General features: G+C 39.4%; 1 protein-coding gene across 4 annotated transcripts in view; it reads right to left on the reverse strand.

The window, feature by feature from the left end:
- Positions 1–8,841: 8,841 nt before the first annotated feature.
- Positions 8,842–17,681, reverse strand: part of LOC136848279 (uncharacterized) — a 48,980-nt gene continuing 40,140 nt past the window's right edge. For all 4 annotated transcript variants that reach the window (XM_067120663.1, XM_067120664.1, XM_067120665.1 and 1 more), the window contains 4 exons: positions 13,497–13,545; positions 11,278–11,360; positions 10,720–10,899; positions 8,842–10,296 (listed from right to left, as the gene is read on the reverse strand). In XM_067120663.1, the coding sequence (XP_066976764.1) occupies positions 10,267–10,296; positions 10,720–10,899; positions 11,278–11,360; positions 13,497–13,545 (342 nt within the window). In that variant the 3' untranslated portion in view covers positions 8,842–10,266. The remainder of the gene's footprint in view (positions 10,297–10,719; positions 10,900–11,277; positions 11,361–13,496; positions 13,546–17,681) is intronic.

Genomic DNA, 17,681 nt, shown 5'->3' on the forward strand with positions numbered 1-17,681 from the left:
GTACCTTAGGAGACCAATCATTTATTAATCATCGTCCCCCCAATCAGCCCACTTCGTCGGTAAATAGAGAGACCCATCATTTGCTAATCATCGTTCCCAACCAAACCCGTTTTGTTGGTACCTTGGGAGACCAAAGAATTCCAATTCCTAAAGGTTTGAAAACCCTTCATACCATAAAGTCTCCGACAACCACTCTTAAAAATTTGTGTGCATCTATTATACCCGGACAACTCCTTCCTAGGCTCAGGAATTTTTTTTTTTTTTTTTTTTTTTTTGTATTACTTGAGTCCACCCCACCTGTAAAATGTTGGCAAGATCTCAGCAGAGCGAGGATTTCAAGTTCTTCATGTCCTCCAGGAAGGAACTTGGCCTTTCCGGGAAAGAACTAAAAGACTGGGTACAGGAGAGGATGGACACGATAAAGGCAGAAAGGGAGGCCCTAGAGAGAAGAGAGGAGGCAGAAAGAAAAGAAAAGGAGGCCGAAAGGAGGCCCTAGAGAGAAGAGAGGAGGCAGAAAGAGTAGAGAATGAGAAAAAGCGCACCCATGAACTCCAGATGCTGGCACAATGTGGCACTCCCCCCACCTCCCGCCTCGGGGATGAGCGCCCTCAGCCAGGCCCGTTCGTTCGTGCCCAAATGGACCAAAGCTGAACCGGAAGTATTGCTCGACAGAGCCAAGAAGGTCCTGGAATGTTGCACCCTCTCCCCTGCTGAACTCTCCCTAGTAGTAACTAAATTCCTCGGTGGGAAGGCAATGATTGCCTACAACGCCCTACCTGAGGCCAACCAAGAGGACTGGGACGTCATGCGCCAAACCATTACCAAGGCATATGAGATAACCCCTGAACACTGGAGGAGGCGCTGGAGAGGGCAAGTCAAGGAAGTTGGCCAAACTTGGGCAGATGGGGCTTACCAGTCGGAGCGCACCCATGCGAAGTGGTTCGAGTCTGTGGTGGTCAAGACCCTTGCAGACTCCATAGAGCAAATGAAAATAGAGCATTTCTTGCTCTACGCGCCTCCGGCCCTCGCCACGCACATAGGGGAGAAGGAGCCTAGGACGTTGGTTGAATGCTGTCACATCGCTGACTCCTGGGATAACCATCACCCCCAGGAGAGCACCCTGCAGTGCAGAATTTGTCTACCCACCTGCCTTTCAGGTGCCACTCCGCCAAAGAATGGGCAATCACAGAAACCTGTTGTATGCGGGTTCTGTAGGAAGATCAGGCATTCCAAAGAGCAATGCCGAAATAAACCAGCAGTGCCTCTTTCTCCTGGAAAACCACCTAATAAGTCGCCTGCGCCCTCGACAGGGGCAGTGCGAAGAGATTTCAGCCAAACCTTTTGCATGGCATGCAAGGTTTATGGCCACTCTCTCATGGGCAAAATGCCCTAGAAATAATAAGTCCAGTACTCCTGCCGTGGCCCTGGCAGTTACAAATCCCGAGTCCTTAGGCCCTCCAGCCGAGGGTCCCATATATGTGGCACCTCCTCGAGGTAGCTACCCAGCATGCCAGGTCAAGGCATTTGATGACTGGCGCACAAATTTCCCTCATAAGGAAAGACAAAGTTCCCTATGGAGCTATCATTAACTGACACAAACTCGTCACAATTGAGGGTATCAGTGAATTTAAAATGATACTCCCTACTGTTCAATTGAGAGTCACAAGACCTCATAAATCTAAAATTTGCAACCTGGCAGTAGCAAGCTATCTTCCCAGAGGTTATGGCATCCTCCTGGGACAGGACTTCCAGTCCCCATTTAAGTTACCGCAATCACTGCCAGTGCCAGGGCCCCAATCAGATCTTCCTCCAGAAGATTCCAAAATCGATTCCAAATCTCTGATAGTGCCACTTGCATGCACTGAGCCATGCCAAGCTCCGTCCGTTACAGACAATGAGCAAATTCCAAGGCAAATAATAGTGCCTGCCCCTGCCTTAGTGCCAGCACCAGAGCACGCCCCCGATCTCCATTCAAGAGATCCCAATAAGGACCCCCTCTCTTCTCCCGGCCGGTAAGGGAGATGGATCCTGCCGACCACAGCGGAAGCTCACCTAAAGGTGTGGCCTCACAACCTGTGCCTGAGCCGGTCATTCCTACCTGGGAGCCCCTTACCCCCCCCCCAACCGCTTCCTCTCTGTGTCAGACCTCTACAGACACAGCAGTGAGTAATGATTCTGCCATGTTTCAAACGGCCGATGAACTCAAGTAACTGCGACGGATCGTGATAGAGCTCGCAAAGAAGGCCTCTGTGCCAGCCGTCAATGAAGCCGACGCAGGTGGCACTCCAATTCCCTCCCCGGGCTCGGTTCCACCGATTCCCCGGCCAAGACAAACCATCAAAGTAAGAGGGGTCCGTGGGGAAAATACCACGGGCGTTGATAATTCCAGGTAGCTTCAAGCGAGCTCCCAAGCTCTCCTGGCACCCGTGCCAACCTGGCACAGTGCCATCCCTTTATCCTGCGAAGACTTTGGCACCTCTATCCAGAAGAGGATGTTGGGGTCCTTCACTATTCTTTTTTTTTTCTCTTATAACTATGTCCTTTTTTCTTCCTCCAACATTTCCCTTCCTTACTTTTGATTATCAATCACATTTATTTTTATGCCTTACCCAGGCCCTCATTTTACCTTGATCATTTCTGCCTATGCAGAGTGCCAGTGACAGATATGCCAACAATGTAAGCCCTATGACTCCCCATTCATGCCTACCGCAGCATGATGCATTTAAAAATGCTATATGCCATCCCCATTAGTTCTTATTACATAAGTGCCAACTTGGCACGGTGCCATTATTGCAGATTCTGGCAAAATGATCCTGCCAGAGGGGTCACGCCCTCTGGTTATCTTTGTGGCCGTCTTGGGCCAAGAATAATCCTAGCTGTTTACTATAGGCTAAGGAATATAATTTTGGCATACTTGATCAACATCTAGTTACAACAATTAATGTTTAATTTGTGTCTGCCATTTATTCATTTGTTTTTCTTTTATACCTCATGCACTTAGATGAGTGCCCCAAGGCACCTATAAAGTCAGTGCCACCTTTGTAATACAAGGGGCGTGGCCTGCTATCCAGAAGGCGGAGGCACGTCCCCTTGCCTTCTTATAATATTGGGAACTTCATTCCACCCCCTTTCCTTTGCTTGCTTATCTTAAAAGTCTAACGTAAAGTCCCCATCGTAGAGTAAAAATGGCGAACCCTTAAAATGATAAAATAAGCCTTAAGCTAAAATGATTTTACCTCCCTTTGATCACACCCTTTCAGGTGCTTATTATAAGTGTTATAAGAGTGCCATGAGATTCAGTGCCAAGTCTGGCATGGGTCTACCAAACGACGTATATCACGATGTCAATTAAACCCAAGTGCATTTCGTCATTTCAACGCTGCTTAAAAGGCAAACTAACAGCATGCATTTAGGGGATATCTAGAATTAAGTAACTTCATAAACTTATCACTTTGTAGCCAAATACACAGTAATTTCTCTTTTGCAAGTGTTGAAAATTACCCTGTGTCCTGTTAGAGTAATTAGCCCAGTATGTCATTAACAGTAATGCTGCAGAGTTTCATAAATCTTTTAAAAGTAAAATTCATTGGAAGGCAGAATGTAGATTAACGTAAAGCATTTGCCGCTCATTTCTTGCTTAAATCGACGTTCAAACCCGAATGAAGGTGTGTACATCATCTTGTGTGGGGAGCTATTATAATTAGCAAGAATTCGCTAGCAAATTGCTCCCTTTTCGTTTCCTGTCTGCCAGTCTATCGATAGACATATCTGTCTGGCGACATGCGTGCCTACCTATCTATCAGCCCGAGCTGGACAATGGAGGATCACGGTCAGAATACAAGGGATTAAATCGATTGTAGGCCACTCCTTTTAAGTAGATAATTCCTTATTCGAGGCAAAAGTGAATCTGTCTGGCCAGCTCTTTCCAGGCAAACCCCACAGACACAGCTGAAATGACTCAAGTCCTATCGAAGAACTTGCCCCCTGCCCCAGCAGATGGCATAAAAGGACAGACGAACAAGGGCCTTGTCTCAGACTCTTGCTGGACGACATGGCGTAAAGACAAGATGAACACACTCACCACCGACCCCACGAGGAGGACCATGCCCCTGGCTGAACGACGCCCTTATCTCATCCCTTCTCTATCTAACCACGTGGCCCCTCAAAGTATACTTTTACCTTCGTGCCCTTCGACCGCCAAACATGTTCCCTTCGCTGCTGGCCTGATCCTAACACGAGGGGGCCACCCACTCCATTACCTGGCACTTCATGAAGTCACCCAAGTGTTCCCCGCACCATCGGCGCCCCTACATCCTACCACGTGGAAGATCAACGCCTTCGCCCTTGTGAATCAGGAGTCAACTACATGCCGTCTTCTTCGCTGGAACCACTTCTCTCTTACGGTAAAGTGCTCTGTAAAGACATCCATTCAGTCACGCTTTGTCCTCGTAGAATTTACTTAACTTGAGTGCCAGTAATCACAGAATCTTTTGTTCAATTCCACCCGTGCTATTCTAGTGTCTGCTCTCAGTGCTAATCCATTATTAACTCGTCAAAGCCCCATTGGCACCCTCAGTGCAGCTTCGATTTATTATCCTTTTGTCTATTTCCATTACTGGCGTATAATCTGTGTATCTCTCATTTCAGAGGGACCCTATATCGTGGAATCATCTCGGACTGTGCCTGGAATCCCCAGTTTCATTCATCCCGTAGGAATCCCATTCAGGATCAGTCGTTTAATTGCATTTCTCCTTCCCATACTAATGTCTTTGTGTAAATATACGCCTTTTAGTTCACCCACGTGTTTACGTAATATTTCCTCTCAGAAGTAAGAGCCTTATGCTCATATGAAATTCCCCCCTTTCTCTTGTTTTATGTTTCACTGGACCCACAAGGTCAGAATCGCAAGGCTAAATTATCTGTAAATTTTGCTACCTGTCTCATAGAAACTATCTCAAAACCGGATTGTCCAGTAAAAACATAAACAAAAAAAAAAAAATATATATATATATATACATACATACATACATACATACATACATATACACATAACCTATTGGTCACTTTTTACTAAATATGTGTGTACCTAATAAACACAAAGACTTCTTGACTTCTCGATATTTTCTAACGTTTGGGATACTCTTGTCACTACCAGGATACTTCACTACAAAGGCTGGGATCCAGTGGGTAACATGACATCGTTCTGATGCTCTATAATAACAGACACGACATCAGGTTCCTTTGAATCATGGGATGTTTACAATTTATAGAGTTTGCCTTGTCCAAGTTTGATGAATATGATTCGAACCAAAGTAGGGTTGCGTCACCTTGATTATTTTTCTGCACGAAAATGTCTCTGTGTAATTGTGCTATGCAAACATCTACTTCCTTGCTAAATGCTGCTGCTTCACGCTGACAGTTACCGGCAGCCTTGATTTCCCCCCATTGTAAAATTGGGAACAGTCTTCTTGTTAGTATTATGGATCCTGATGTTTAAAAAAGGATATAATGTCTCATGTATCATTGTCTTGATTTCCAATTTACTTCTCAGCTGCTGCAGATTGTGCATAAATCTGTTTGCGTGTTTATTATATCACATTTACCTATTTTTAGTCTTTAATATTTCAAAAGACATCCTTCTTTCATTTGTGTGCGTTGCGTATTTGCTTTTTTCTAATCTTTTTTTTTTTTTCAATCCTATTAACATTCTTTTCAGTGAAAGTAGACTAAGTGATTTAGGTGTTTTGCATTTGAATGTGGCAGTATTTTGAGGGATAGTAATATGACGAAGATAGTGCAGTTCATTTGAGATTAAACGATATATGGTTTTTTGTTACTCTGCCCTGATGTAGGTCCCAAATTAACTGAAAGCCCCTGTGACAAGGACGAGGAAAATTTGTGAAGTTTTAATGGTTTCCATCTTGACACACAGGGCAGTTGTATCGTGTTCTGACCATCAAGTAAATATTAGACACGGACGCATTGCCATCTTTTAAAATAAACTCTTTGGAAAATAAATTTACTGATTGTAGCTAAGTGTAACTTCAGTCCTCCCGACTGTCAAACATAGTTATCTTAAATGCTTCGACCACATTAGTGGGGTTAAATTACAGCTTGTTACGCGGAAGATATCAGATATTTACCATTCACTTTAGAGATGTGACTAATTGCAATGAGCCTCTTTGGACTCTGTTCTCAGAAGAAGCTTATCCATATACATATGAATTAGAAAACCGATATTATTATTATTATTATTATTATTATTATTATTATTATTATTATTATTATTATTATTATTATTATTATTATTATTATTATTATTATTCAGAAGGTGAAACCTATTCATAAGGAACAAGCCCGAAAGGCCGTTGACTTGAATTTCGAGCTTCCAAAGAATATGGTGTTCATTAGGAAGAAGTAAAAGTAGGTAAAGGGAAATACAGAAAGAAGAGATCTTTCTTACTTATTAAAAAAGAAAAAATAAATTAATAGATAAGATAAAAATATATTAAAATGCAAGGAGAACAGTACTAGGGTAGTAATGCATAGCATCCTCGCTTGAACTAATGAAGTTCCAATTGCACGGCATCCTCTGCGACCCTGGTCCAGTCCAACGGTATGAGAAATGAAGGACCTCTGGAACTGAGAAGTTAAACTAAAGCAATATATAAGGAGAATTTGAAGTGTTGGAACAATCACCTCTTTGGAATGGTATGAACCTGTCAGTATATGTAAAAGACAGAAGGTATACTAGAAATACTTTAATAAGTCTACTCCTTCTTTAATGAAAAGATCATTATTGGAAAGAGATAACTTATTTTCTGACATTTCTCAGCTTACGTTGTTAAATCCGCCGTATATGGGAGACCTATCGTTCCTACAGCCCTACAATTTACTAACTAGTCTCTCAGTGACAGAACATGTAATGGGACATGTTTTTATGTTTATCTGACATTGGCACATGCCAAGAATTTAAAAGCTGATATGTTAGCAATTACAGTTTCCGTTTTTTAAAAGGTTCATATCTGAGAGAAGCCCTGTAATGGGCGTTCATTTAGGTACAAAATCATGATGCCTTTCTCACGTCTCAAAGGAGATTACTTATAAATGGGCGAGAGTTAGTGCAAAATGATTCCCATAGTAAGAGTTGCAAAACAGAAATGAGACCACCCATCAGGTTATCTCATTTGTCAGTGTATGAGCCCTATGGCTGACATCCCTTGTGGCGAGTGATAATAATGATAATCCCGTTTTTATACTGGGGCATTTTGTTGTAGTAACTCCATACAACCATTCTGACAGGCATTCAACTTTAATCGGAAAGCCAGGCAAATCTATGACTTGCCATTCTTAAGAAATAAAAAGTGTAATAAAGACAAAAACTAAAACACTGTTACTTATTGCAGGGTAGGCGTAACCTTTACAATACCCAAAAAGTTCCTGTAGGATTCATCATTTTTTTGGCCAAGGAATTTTTTCTGGTTTTTTAGAAAAATATTCAGACCACACAAATGACAATCAGAACAGAGCATTTGAGGCGGAAGCCTTCCTCCCAGTAAGGTCTGTTACATCTTGCATCATATAATTTATAAAGAATATACTTCGAAGTACTGAGCCTCTGATACTATAGGTGATTCACCAAGAATATTCATTTTTGATATTTGATATGCGCTGGTTTTCATGTTCGGATGACATTTTACCTTTCTGTGTTGCAGAGCTAAAAAGATCGTTTCCTTGGCTTGTGTGCAACAGACCATGCTTATACATCAGCAGACCTTCAGTCAAAACTTCTGAGATGGATGGCCTGTAAATACTTCATCTGAGACTCAAGACATTTCCATATTTAATTGCCACGCATATCCAGAGGCAGGGGGTGATTGCTGGGGTGCCCAAGAACCTGCCCTATTTGGCTCATGTGCTTTTAGTGACCCTTCTCCTCGGAAACTAATTAAAAAATTTTCGTCGTGACATTCATAAAGTTGGCCTCTTTGGCACTCATTCAAGTATAGCTATCAAATTACGTAGCACGTACTGATCTACAACTTTTATAGGTAAATATAAGTTTCATGATATGTACAACAGCATGACTACTTTCGTGTGATCGTATTTTGTTATTTATATATTTTTTACAAACCTCGAATATTTTTATACTACTTCAAAATCTGTTAACAGACACATTGTACTGTATAATCCTAACCAAAAGCAGCTAAATTAAATAGGTGCGATCTGTACAGAGAAGAAGTTTTGTTCGACCTTCAACTGTTAAAAAAAAAAAAATAAGACACTGAAATCGACCAGTGAGGTCATCGATAATTTCAGACACTGGCCAAAGGACACTTTCCCTGCGGAACGTTATTTATTCGTAATGTTATAAAAATACGTTCCGTGTTTTAGTATTTTCTATAACTTAAAATGCACTGTCGGTTTTTGCTCAAGTAGATTCATAAAGATCTCTCCATTATATTATTGTTCCATAGTGTGGAGGTGAAGTCAGTTTGAAATGCATGCGTGTAGATTTAATTCATTTTATAATTATGTACCCTTTTTAACTTTCACCGTGTGCCCTAAACCTCTGTATTGCCCTGCACATACGGGATAAACATCATTCAAGCTGATCCAAGAATTAATATTGAAAGAGATGGATAGTGTGATAAAAATTAAATAATATCAGTCAAAAATTGATTTGGAAAATGATTATTGAAGAGTCACAACACTTCACCCCGGTTGCTTCAGTGAAACTGTCTCGAGCGATCCAGGTTATCATTATTGGCTTACATTGACACTAAAACGTTAACGTTAAGACAGGAAAACAGGCTGTAATTTGAAAAAAAAAAAACAGAATAAGTAAAACACTTTATTATGCAGATATTTTGCTTGATTAAACCTGTCCACAGCATAGAAATAGCACGTATTCAATAAAAAGAGAGATAGAAAAACTGTGCTTTTACATACACAGTCTATAATCTTCCTCACTTACAGGGCAAAATATCTAGATTAAAAAAATAACATCTAAATTCAATTACATTAATCTACTTGAACTAATCATGGCCAACTTACATCGATTGAAGTTTGAAAGAGTTGAAAACAATTTCCAGAGGTAAGATCACCCTTACCTTTACAACACATGAATTAGACAAGATAAGTCTGATAATGTTATCTCGAAAGAAAACACAAAGGATGCACCATATTTAACCTTCAAACTTCTCTCATTTCAGGACGTTACATCCTAATCTGTATTGCACAATGCAATTTGACAAAGAGCGAAAGACGTTCTGCTTATGAGAACACGGATGACATCTTTTGTGGACATCAGAAGTGAGAGAAACAGGAAAGCAGTGATGCAACACCAGATTCAACAGTGCTTGACCACCACAGGCACACGCAAAGCATCAGCAATACACTGCCATCTGGCTGATAAGAAAAACTACTACAGTAGTGAATTATGACAGACTAATACCTTAAACATATATTGAACACTTTAAGCAACAGAGAGGTCTGTTTACACTCAGTACTTTGAGGTCTTTGTCAAAGAGAAACAAACAGGAGGATGATAAGATAAACACAATGAATTTGTGAACAAGAAAAAATTAGACATAGACATGAAATACTGTGAGATTCAGAGTAAACTAAAAGGAGTTGGAGTGAAAACTGTACACGTGTGAAATTCTGAACACCGGTGAGAAGATTAAGTGGAATTACCTGAATTCTCTTTGATTTCAAATAGCTATTTATTAAAAAATTACATCAATGGACATATCTGTGTTAGTGACCCCTTATACGGGTCAAGACTCATTTTTCTTGTAATGATTCTCATAACCAAAACACCACGAATTTTCTTCTGAATTCGAAATCAGACAAACCGACGAATTTTTCTGGTACTTGTTTGTTTTCCCTTACGAAATGTTGAACCGTACTGTAAACAATAGAGCTGAATAAGTTGAAATCCAACATGGTGATTTTAGCTTCCGGTTCTCCAAAACAATGGATTGAAGGCATTTCTGTGGCTCTATTCCACGTCAACCTCCCAAACACCTTGCATCGTCTTTTATAAAAAAAATACTTTGAATGTTACTATTTTACTGGTAGAACTCTATTAGAAAAATAATGCCGGCTGTAAAGAATATTTCGAATGTGAAATACTCTGAACAGCAATCTCTGTCTCGAGGTCGCCAAAATGCTACTTCCGTTACTCATATTGTGAAGCTTGTCTTCTTCCATTTTTGAAACTGGAGGGTTGGTGTCTTTCTGGGTGAAGAATGGTGGAGATTAAGCCATTCCGCCTGCGCCTGATGAAATCTGTAAAGAAAGATAAGGTCAGTGGAAGGGTTTCAATTCCATCTTTGATTCCAAGGGAACTTATTTCATTAAAGAACAAAATCTCATAAGCAGACTTTCACGAATGTTATTTTATTTCATTCTTGCTCAGTTTTCCACAAAATTTGAAAGTGCACGGTATGAATATACAACTTTAAAAATATACTATTAATAGCTCAGTAAGAGAAACTAAGTAGACATTGTGACAGAAAAGTACTTTAAACAAGCATTTGCAACGCCCTCCTCTCTCGTCCTAGATATCTTGTGTATAGTCCTTTTGCTTGGTGCACCGTTGATTTCTTGTTGTCTGCAAAGTTCTTTCCTGGTGTTTTTTAGGTTCTTCTTTGCTGGGTTTCGAGACCCAAAGAATTTTAGCTACGATAGCGTTTCCTTCTAGCTACTTACCGAGATAGCATAAGACCGGACGACCAGGACACAGTAAATAGCGATTCCCATGATGATAAAGAGGAGAATAGCAAAGATGAAGTTCAGAGTCAGGATGATTTCGATCACTCCCAGGATGATGTTGATGGCTATCAGGATGCTCTGCACCCACACCCACGCCATTATCATGGATCGCTTCTCCTGCAAGTAGGAGATACGTCAGTTTATCCATTAGCTTACAATATAGAATATAGAAAAACAAGATAAATTTGAAAGGGGCCCGCTAATCCAAGCAATTTTAGTTATCAAAATGGCGCATTGTGGGCATAAATAAAAGTTAGTATTATCATTAATGCTGCTTCTGATGATAAAGATTGATATGAAACTCTCACAGGACTGACTGGAACTGAATGTCTAAAAATACCCTTGTTGTGCATTTTGACTAAAGGAAAACATGCACTTCTAAGAACATAGTGTACCATGCGAGACCTCCTTTTTAAAAATTATAAGAGAGTATGATTGGAAGGAGCCTACCCACAAAACATTTAACGGAATTAGAAGCAAAAACCCCAGACTTACCTGTCTGATGCCCTGAATCAAGACTGCACACAGAATGACATTGAGAATTCCAACCAACATGTTCACCCATCCTTGACTAATTCCTGTAAGATATTGAAGAGGGTTAGTTTCCCGTTTGAAACATTAATATTATTAGCGTTGTTATTATCATTACTATTATGATTATGGATTTACACTCTCGTGGAAGAATACCCCTATGAGAAAAAAAGAGTAAGAAAGAATAGAACTGTAAGTAATAACAAGAAATCAAACTGTATTCACTATTATGTAGCAATAAATAAAAATATATAACATAAACAATACTATTAGCACAGTATACATATTTTTCACTATGAGCCTCTTTTACTTGGAGGGTGGTGCCAATTATAAATATTATATATACAGTATATATATATATATATATATATATATATATATATATATATATATATATATATATATATATATAATTTTCTGACTCACGTCAGGATCAGAACCAGGTCTCTCAGGTGGAAAGCAAGGGCGTTACCCACTGGGCCATACAAGTTACCTGGGCAAGCAGTTAGCTTGCCCAGGTAACTCCTGAGGTTCAACTTTTTAGACTTGTATGGCCCAGTGGGTAACGCCCTTGCTTTCCACCTGAGAGACCTGGGTTCGATCCCGACGTGAGTCAGAAATTTATTTCTGTTCCACACGTGATTGTGTGTTGATGATTTCTATCTTATTCACTCAGAAGGGATAATTCGAATGAAATGTTGTCTATTGGGTCATTGCTGAGTCGGGAAGTTGGGGAAAACTCGCTGGTATGCAAGCAGTTAGCTTGCCCAGGTAACTCCTTGGGTGCAGTTGCTCTCAGGTTCCAACTTCTTTTAGACTTGTATGGCCCAGTGGGTAACGCCCTTGCTTTCCACCTGAGAGACCTGGGTTCGATCCCGACGTGAGTCAGAAATTTATTTCTGTTCCACACGTGATTGTGTGTTGATGATTTCTATCTTATTCACTCAGAGGGATAATTCGAATGAAATGTTGTCTATTGGGTCATTGCTGAGTCGGGAAGTTGGGGAAAACTCGCTGGTATGCAAGCAGTTAGCTTGCCCAGGTAACTCCTTGGGTGCAGTTGCTCTCAGGTTCCAACTTCTTTTAGACTTGTATGGCCCAGTGGGTAACGCCCTTGCTTTCCACCTGAGAGACCTGGGTTCGATCTGAGTCAGAAATTTATTTCTGTTCCACACGTGATTGTTTGTTGATGATTTCTATATATATATATATATATATATATATATATATATATATATATATATATATATATATATATATATATATATATATAGAGAGAGAGAGAGAGATGTTACGATAACCAGCTAACTGGGCGCAGTGGTTGATTACTGCGGTACTCAATTTAGGTTTGCTAGGTCCAGTGACTCCTCTTGGCCTACCGCCAACTAGTCTACCCATACGCAGATGGATACTCGGGTCTGATGGGATCAAGAAAGGCTTGGGGCTGGCAACCTTACCCTACGGAATTGCTGATTATATATATGTAAATACACGTGTATGTATTTACACGTACATAATTATATATACACATATATACTGTATATGTGTGTGTACAAATACTTTATAAGAAATAAGTTAATAAATTAATTAACCAAACAAAGTTAGGCTTAATCATGATTCGGCCTCTTTCTGCAGTGACGCTGCTGTTACATTTTGACGACCCGTCTTTATGGTTCCTTTGCCATGAGGACAAATTGACGTATCATCGTGACTTTAATAATGACATATTTACGTCAGAGCTATTTCGTACAACACTGCATAATCTAAATGAAAACACGTGAATCGTTATAGATATAGAGTATCCTTTCCACATAAATATACAATCAAGGGAATTGAAAAACAAAATATATTTTATTTGAATGATAAGAGCTTAATAAATATATCTTCTTTGAGATATAGGATTAGCTGGGATCTGGTAGTGAAAAATCTTTCGGGTGATATCTAAAATCCGATTTGTCACCTAAATAGTTGTAAAATAATACAAATAAAATTCTTTGGACACCCAAGGCCTCTTTCCATCGTTGATTTATTGCTTTCTCTTTCTCTTTACGACAGGAAGGCTCGACTAAATAGTCCTCCACCTGTGGCGTGAGAGGATGAACCAATCAACAGGTGTCCTCTCTCTGAGAAAGGGAAACTATTAAAGTTATGACATACATTCATATATACATACATACACTTACCGTTAATCCCATGATAGATGCCATAGATAGTGTGCATAACCGCCAACACCTGTAAAACAAAATTTTGAATTATTACATCAATAAATTGTGCCATTAATTCCACATAATTACAAAGTTCAGTCTTACGAAGAACCTGTATTTTGTCCAAGAGGTTTATCCTTTTATCTCCATTTCTTTTGAATAAAATTTGCTCTATACAATGTATGTTGAATGCAGTGATCAAACTCACCTGGTCATTCAGTCGCACCTATGTTTAAGAGCTAAATACTAGTACACACACACACACACACACACATACACACACACACACACATATATATATATATATATATATATGTGTGTGTATTCACATATTACTTATACACGCGTTACTTTTCCATACAAAGACATTAAGCCTCAAACAGTTTAGTATCGAATTCACTGTACCTCGGGAATAACGTCCACCCAAAGGAAATTATAACTGATAAGTTCTTCTGCGCCGGCCGGAGTGGTCAAAGTCACTGCCAACTGTTCGAATCCTGGCCGACACAGAGGCATTCATCGCTTGCAATTCAAGATAGGTTTTAGGTGTTAGTTATGTAACAGGTATAGTGAATTCGGAGTAATGAACAATATTTGTGGCTTCACCTACATATTATGTATGTATGTTGGTTTGTTTGTTCTTTGTGTGTATGTACGTGAATTTGCTACTAAATGTTATAGACTCAATAACATTTCGTAGCAAAAGTAAATTCTACCTTGGCTTTATAATATAGAGCCAAGTAAGAATTTATATATTTTTTTTTCAAACCATTTAGGCATACATGAAAGTCTCTTATACTGAAAAAAATCGCATGCATTTGTAAAATATATTTCACTTCCCTTTAGTCACTCGCTCGGCAACGTCAAGTACCATTAGGATTGGTCAACACTCGGATGAGTGATAGTCAAGAATGCCAGAGATGTTGGGCGAAATTTTTCCTAAACAATTATGACTCACCGACCATTATACTGTTTTGAGGGCGTTACCAGCGGAGCCACGAGGCGTGCATTTACCGGATTAAATTTAGCTGCAAACACGTTTGAGGCGCTGGTCTTGCTCCGCCTTTTCACCATCTGACTGGTACACAATTTTTCCTCGTAACACCTGTTTTCAGGAGTCAAGCATGCGGCGAGGTTAAGGACACGAGGACCTTTGAAAGCAATCGTTTTCAGAACTAGAGTCTACCGATGATGAAGCTGATTTTTATCTATTTATATTTTGTAAACGATACGGCTTGTTTACTTTAATTTTTGCATTTTGTCAGTTTTGTTGATTTGTCTCTTCAGTAATGTCTACATTTTATTGGTTTTTTGACATTTGTCTTTTCTTTCTGTCTATATATTTTTTATATTTATCTTTGTACTGAGCCATCTGTAAGCACTTTATTTGATAATTTCCAACAGTTCGTATGAACTGAATTCACTTGATGCTGATATTAAAAGCAGGCCTATTCTTCGCAGGTATTATAGTTGCAAATATCAAAAAGGCTTAGTTCGATGCCAAGTGTCAAACTACTTTTGTAATTCCCCTTCCTTCCAAATTTCAAAACAGTCCAGAAATCTGAGAGGAAAAGAGTCGGTTTTAATAACTTGAACTTCATTTCATTCTTTTTCGTAACTATTCTTTGTCCGTCAGTCATAATTAATTTATGACCTAAAAAGGGTAAGCTATCACTAGTAAGTTATAAATATGAATATAGATATTGCTGTAGAGATAAAAATCATAAGTAATGAAATAACAGACTGTAGTGGCTTGGCCGACAAGCATTACATAAAACTTACGAGGTTACTTAGGTTAAATTGATACTGTTGATCACTTCGTGGTAGGATAGGCTAGGGATATAATATCTTACCTTAGTTAGGACACGCTTCCCTGGGTTTTAAAAGGTTAGTCTGCTGCCACTCATTTGGACAGCAACCAGAGGTTTCACAATAACACCGGTAAATAAGTACATAGGCTAACATAATTTAACATTATAGACTAATGAATGTATATGGTACAGACTTACCAGTTTACACTGACGCTGATCTGTGATAATACTTTAAAGTAGGCAAGGGAGTGGGAAAAGGATTGGTTAGTAGGTCATTATAGGATAGGCGCTAGAATAAGGATAATTTAGGAGAATTGACTAAAGCAACATATAGCCAAGTACTCTGTAACATGGTTTCACACATGCTGTTGCCATGCTATTTATATAGCACCCTCTAGAATAATATCTACCCACTACAATTAGGTAACGTTTCTCATAAGCAAAATATTAGGATTGCTTTTATATAATAGGAAAAAACTGAAAGACATACTTCTTTATTATTTTTATACTTATATATACAATCACATACTACATTACACAGACTCAAATCTGTAAGTTATAGATTCAGTAAAGATGACTCTGAAGGGATCTTTGGTGTTTCATCGGTCATTGACACATGAGTCACAAACCTCTGCTGTCATTGTGGAAGTTAATGAAAAGAGATCGGGTTTACTCTCTCCCTGTCAGTGCTTGGTCGGTACACTTGCCCTTTTTATTCATTGTGCTATAAAGTACGAATCAAAATAACCCGAATGATTTGAATAAAAACAAATAATGCTCTTTCGTTCTCTCCTGCCACCCTCACCTTCTTCATTTTTTAAATTTCAGATCATACACCAAAAGAACACTGCTTTTGAGTTGAGACAAGAAATAATAAAAACTTTTAAGTGACTTCTTCATTTATATGGTTATCATGATAAATATTTAGATTTTAGGCCACATAAAATTCTTTTCCTCGCTCTTTTCTTATCAGGCCACTCTGGCTTTTTAGTAAACTGTGATTCGCGAAAAAAAAAAAAAAAAAAAACAGCGCCATTTGCCTAATCAGAGCGGATGAATCGCCTGAGCAAATGGTGCATAAACCTGTGGCAAAGTCTTGCCGCTCGGATGGGAGAAAAAGAGAAACTTGGCGTTCAGCCGCTGTGGGTGTGATCACATTATGTGGGTGGGGGCGTGTGTGGGTGGTTGTGGGCGCAACCACCTCATGCCAAAAACATCTACACTCCTCGAAGGAGTTTGTTCGGATGAGCGTGCACAGTGCAGGCATTTGTGAACAAGAGAAAATCTGTGGCCTGCTGTGCGTTTACTTACTTACATTGCTTTACTTTTATTGTACTATCTTATAAAACTTTATAATCCACTGCGTGGTCACCTACATATAACAGATTGAAATAACAATTTGTATATTAATGTTTTTTCTGAGAGTTTATCTCGTAGAATGTGGCTACCGCAGCGAGTCTGAGGAGGAAACAAACACATCCTAGAGTCGGGGAGTCACTCAGCCCCTAAAACCACCACTGCCTACCGTCATTTCCTTCGTTTCTTCTCATCTAAAGTGAAGGGGGAGAATAGAATGGAAGAGAAGAGAAGGGAAAGGAAGAGGAGTAAGTTTCAATTAAGGAGAGGGGCACCTTCTCCTCGCCTCTCTCGGAAGCGCTCCTTCAGTGAGGCGGGTCATATCTCAATAGACACGCCGTTGGCCGGGGGAATTTGAAAAGCTGTTAGCGAAGGTTGAGAGTGGTTCGATCAGTGTCATTCTCATCGAATTTTTTATCATTGTGTAAGATATTCTCGGTGCAAACGTGACTTATGCTTATTTAGAAGACAACAAAGTGCTGAAATGCTCACTGAATCTAGCATTGCATAAATTACTCATTATTCATTCCATGATAGTCAACTAAGATTTTCTTTAATTTGCTGAAATGTCACCAACTACCTTAAAAGGATATAAACACGAATAACAGATTTTTACCTCAATATTAGCCCGCTTATCTGCCCAAGTGCGAACAGGTTTGGGAAACATTGCATTGGGAATCAGTCATGAAATTTCACTGCCATCAAAATTTTCTTTGCTCTTCTCTCGCTGTCGAACTTTGAGAGTCAGCCAACATGAGCTCGGCAAGTCAGTTTTTTCGATTCATTTATCCTCTACGCTAATTTCTAGAAAGACTTAATGTCATTTACGATGACCGTAGCTTAGAAAGATGTAATAAAAAAATTATTGTAAGAATGAGAGGAAGTCACATTTGAATCGCTCTGACGATCAGAGCGCATTTGAAAGCTTTTGCGTAGCTATTTACCCACAGGCAATCCGAATGCCATTCATCAGGAAAATTTGCTAAAGACAAAACCT

Source organism: Macrobrachium rosenbergii, chromosome 2 (assembly GCF_040412425.1).
Source record: "Macrobrachium rosenbergii isolate ZJJX-2024 chromosome 2, ASM4041242v1, whole genome shotgun sequence".
Lineage (NCBI taxonomy): Eukaryota > Metazoa > Arthropoda > Malacostraca > Decapoda > Palaemonidae > Macrobrachium > Macrobrachium rosenbergii.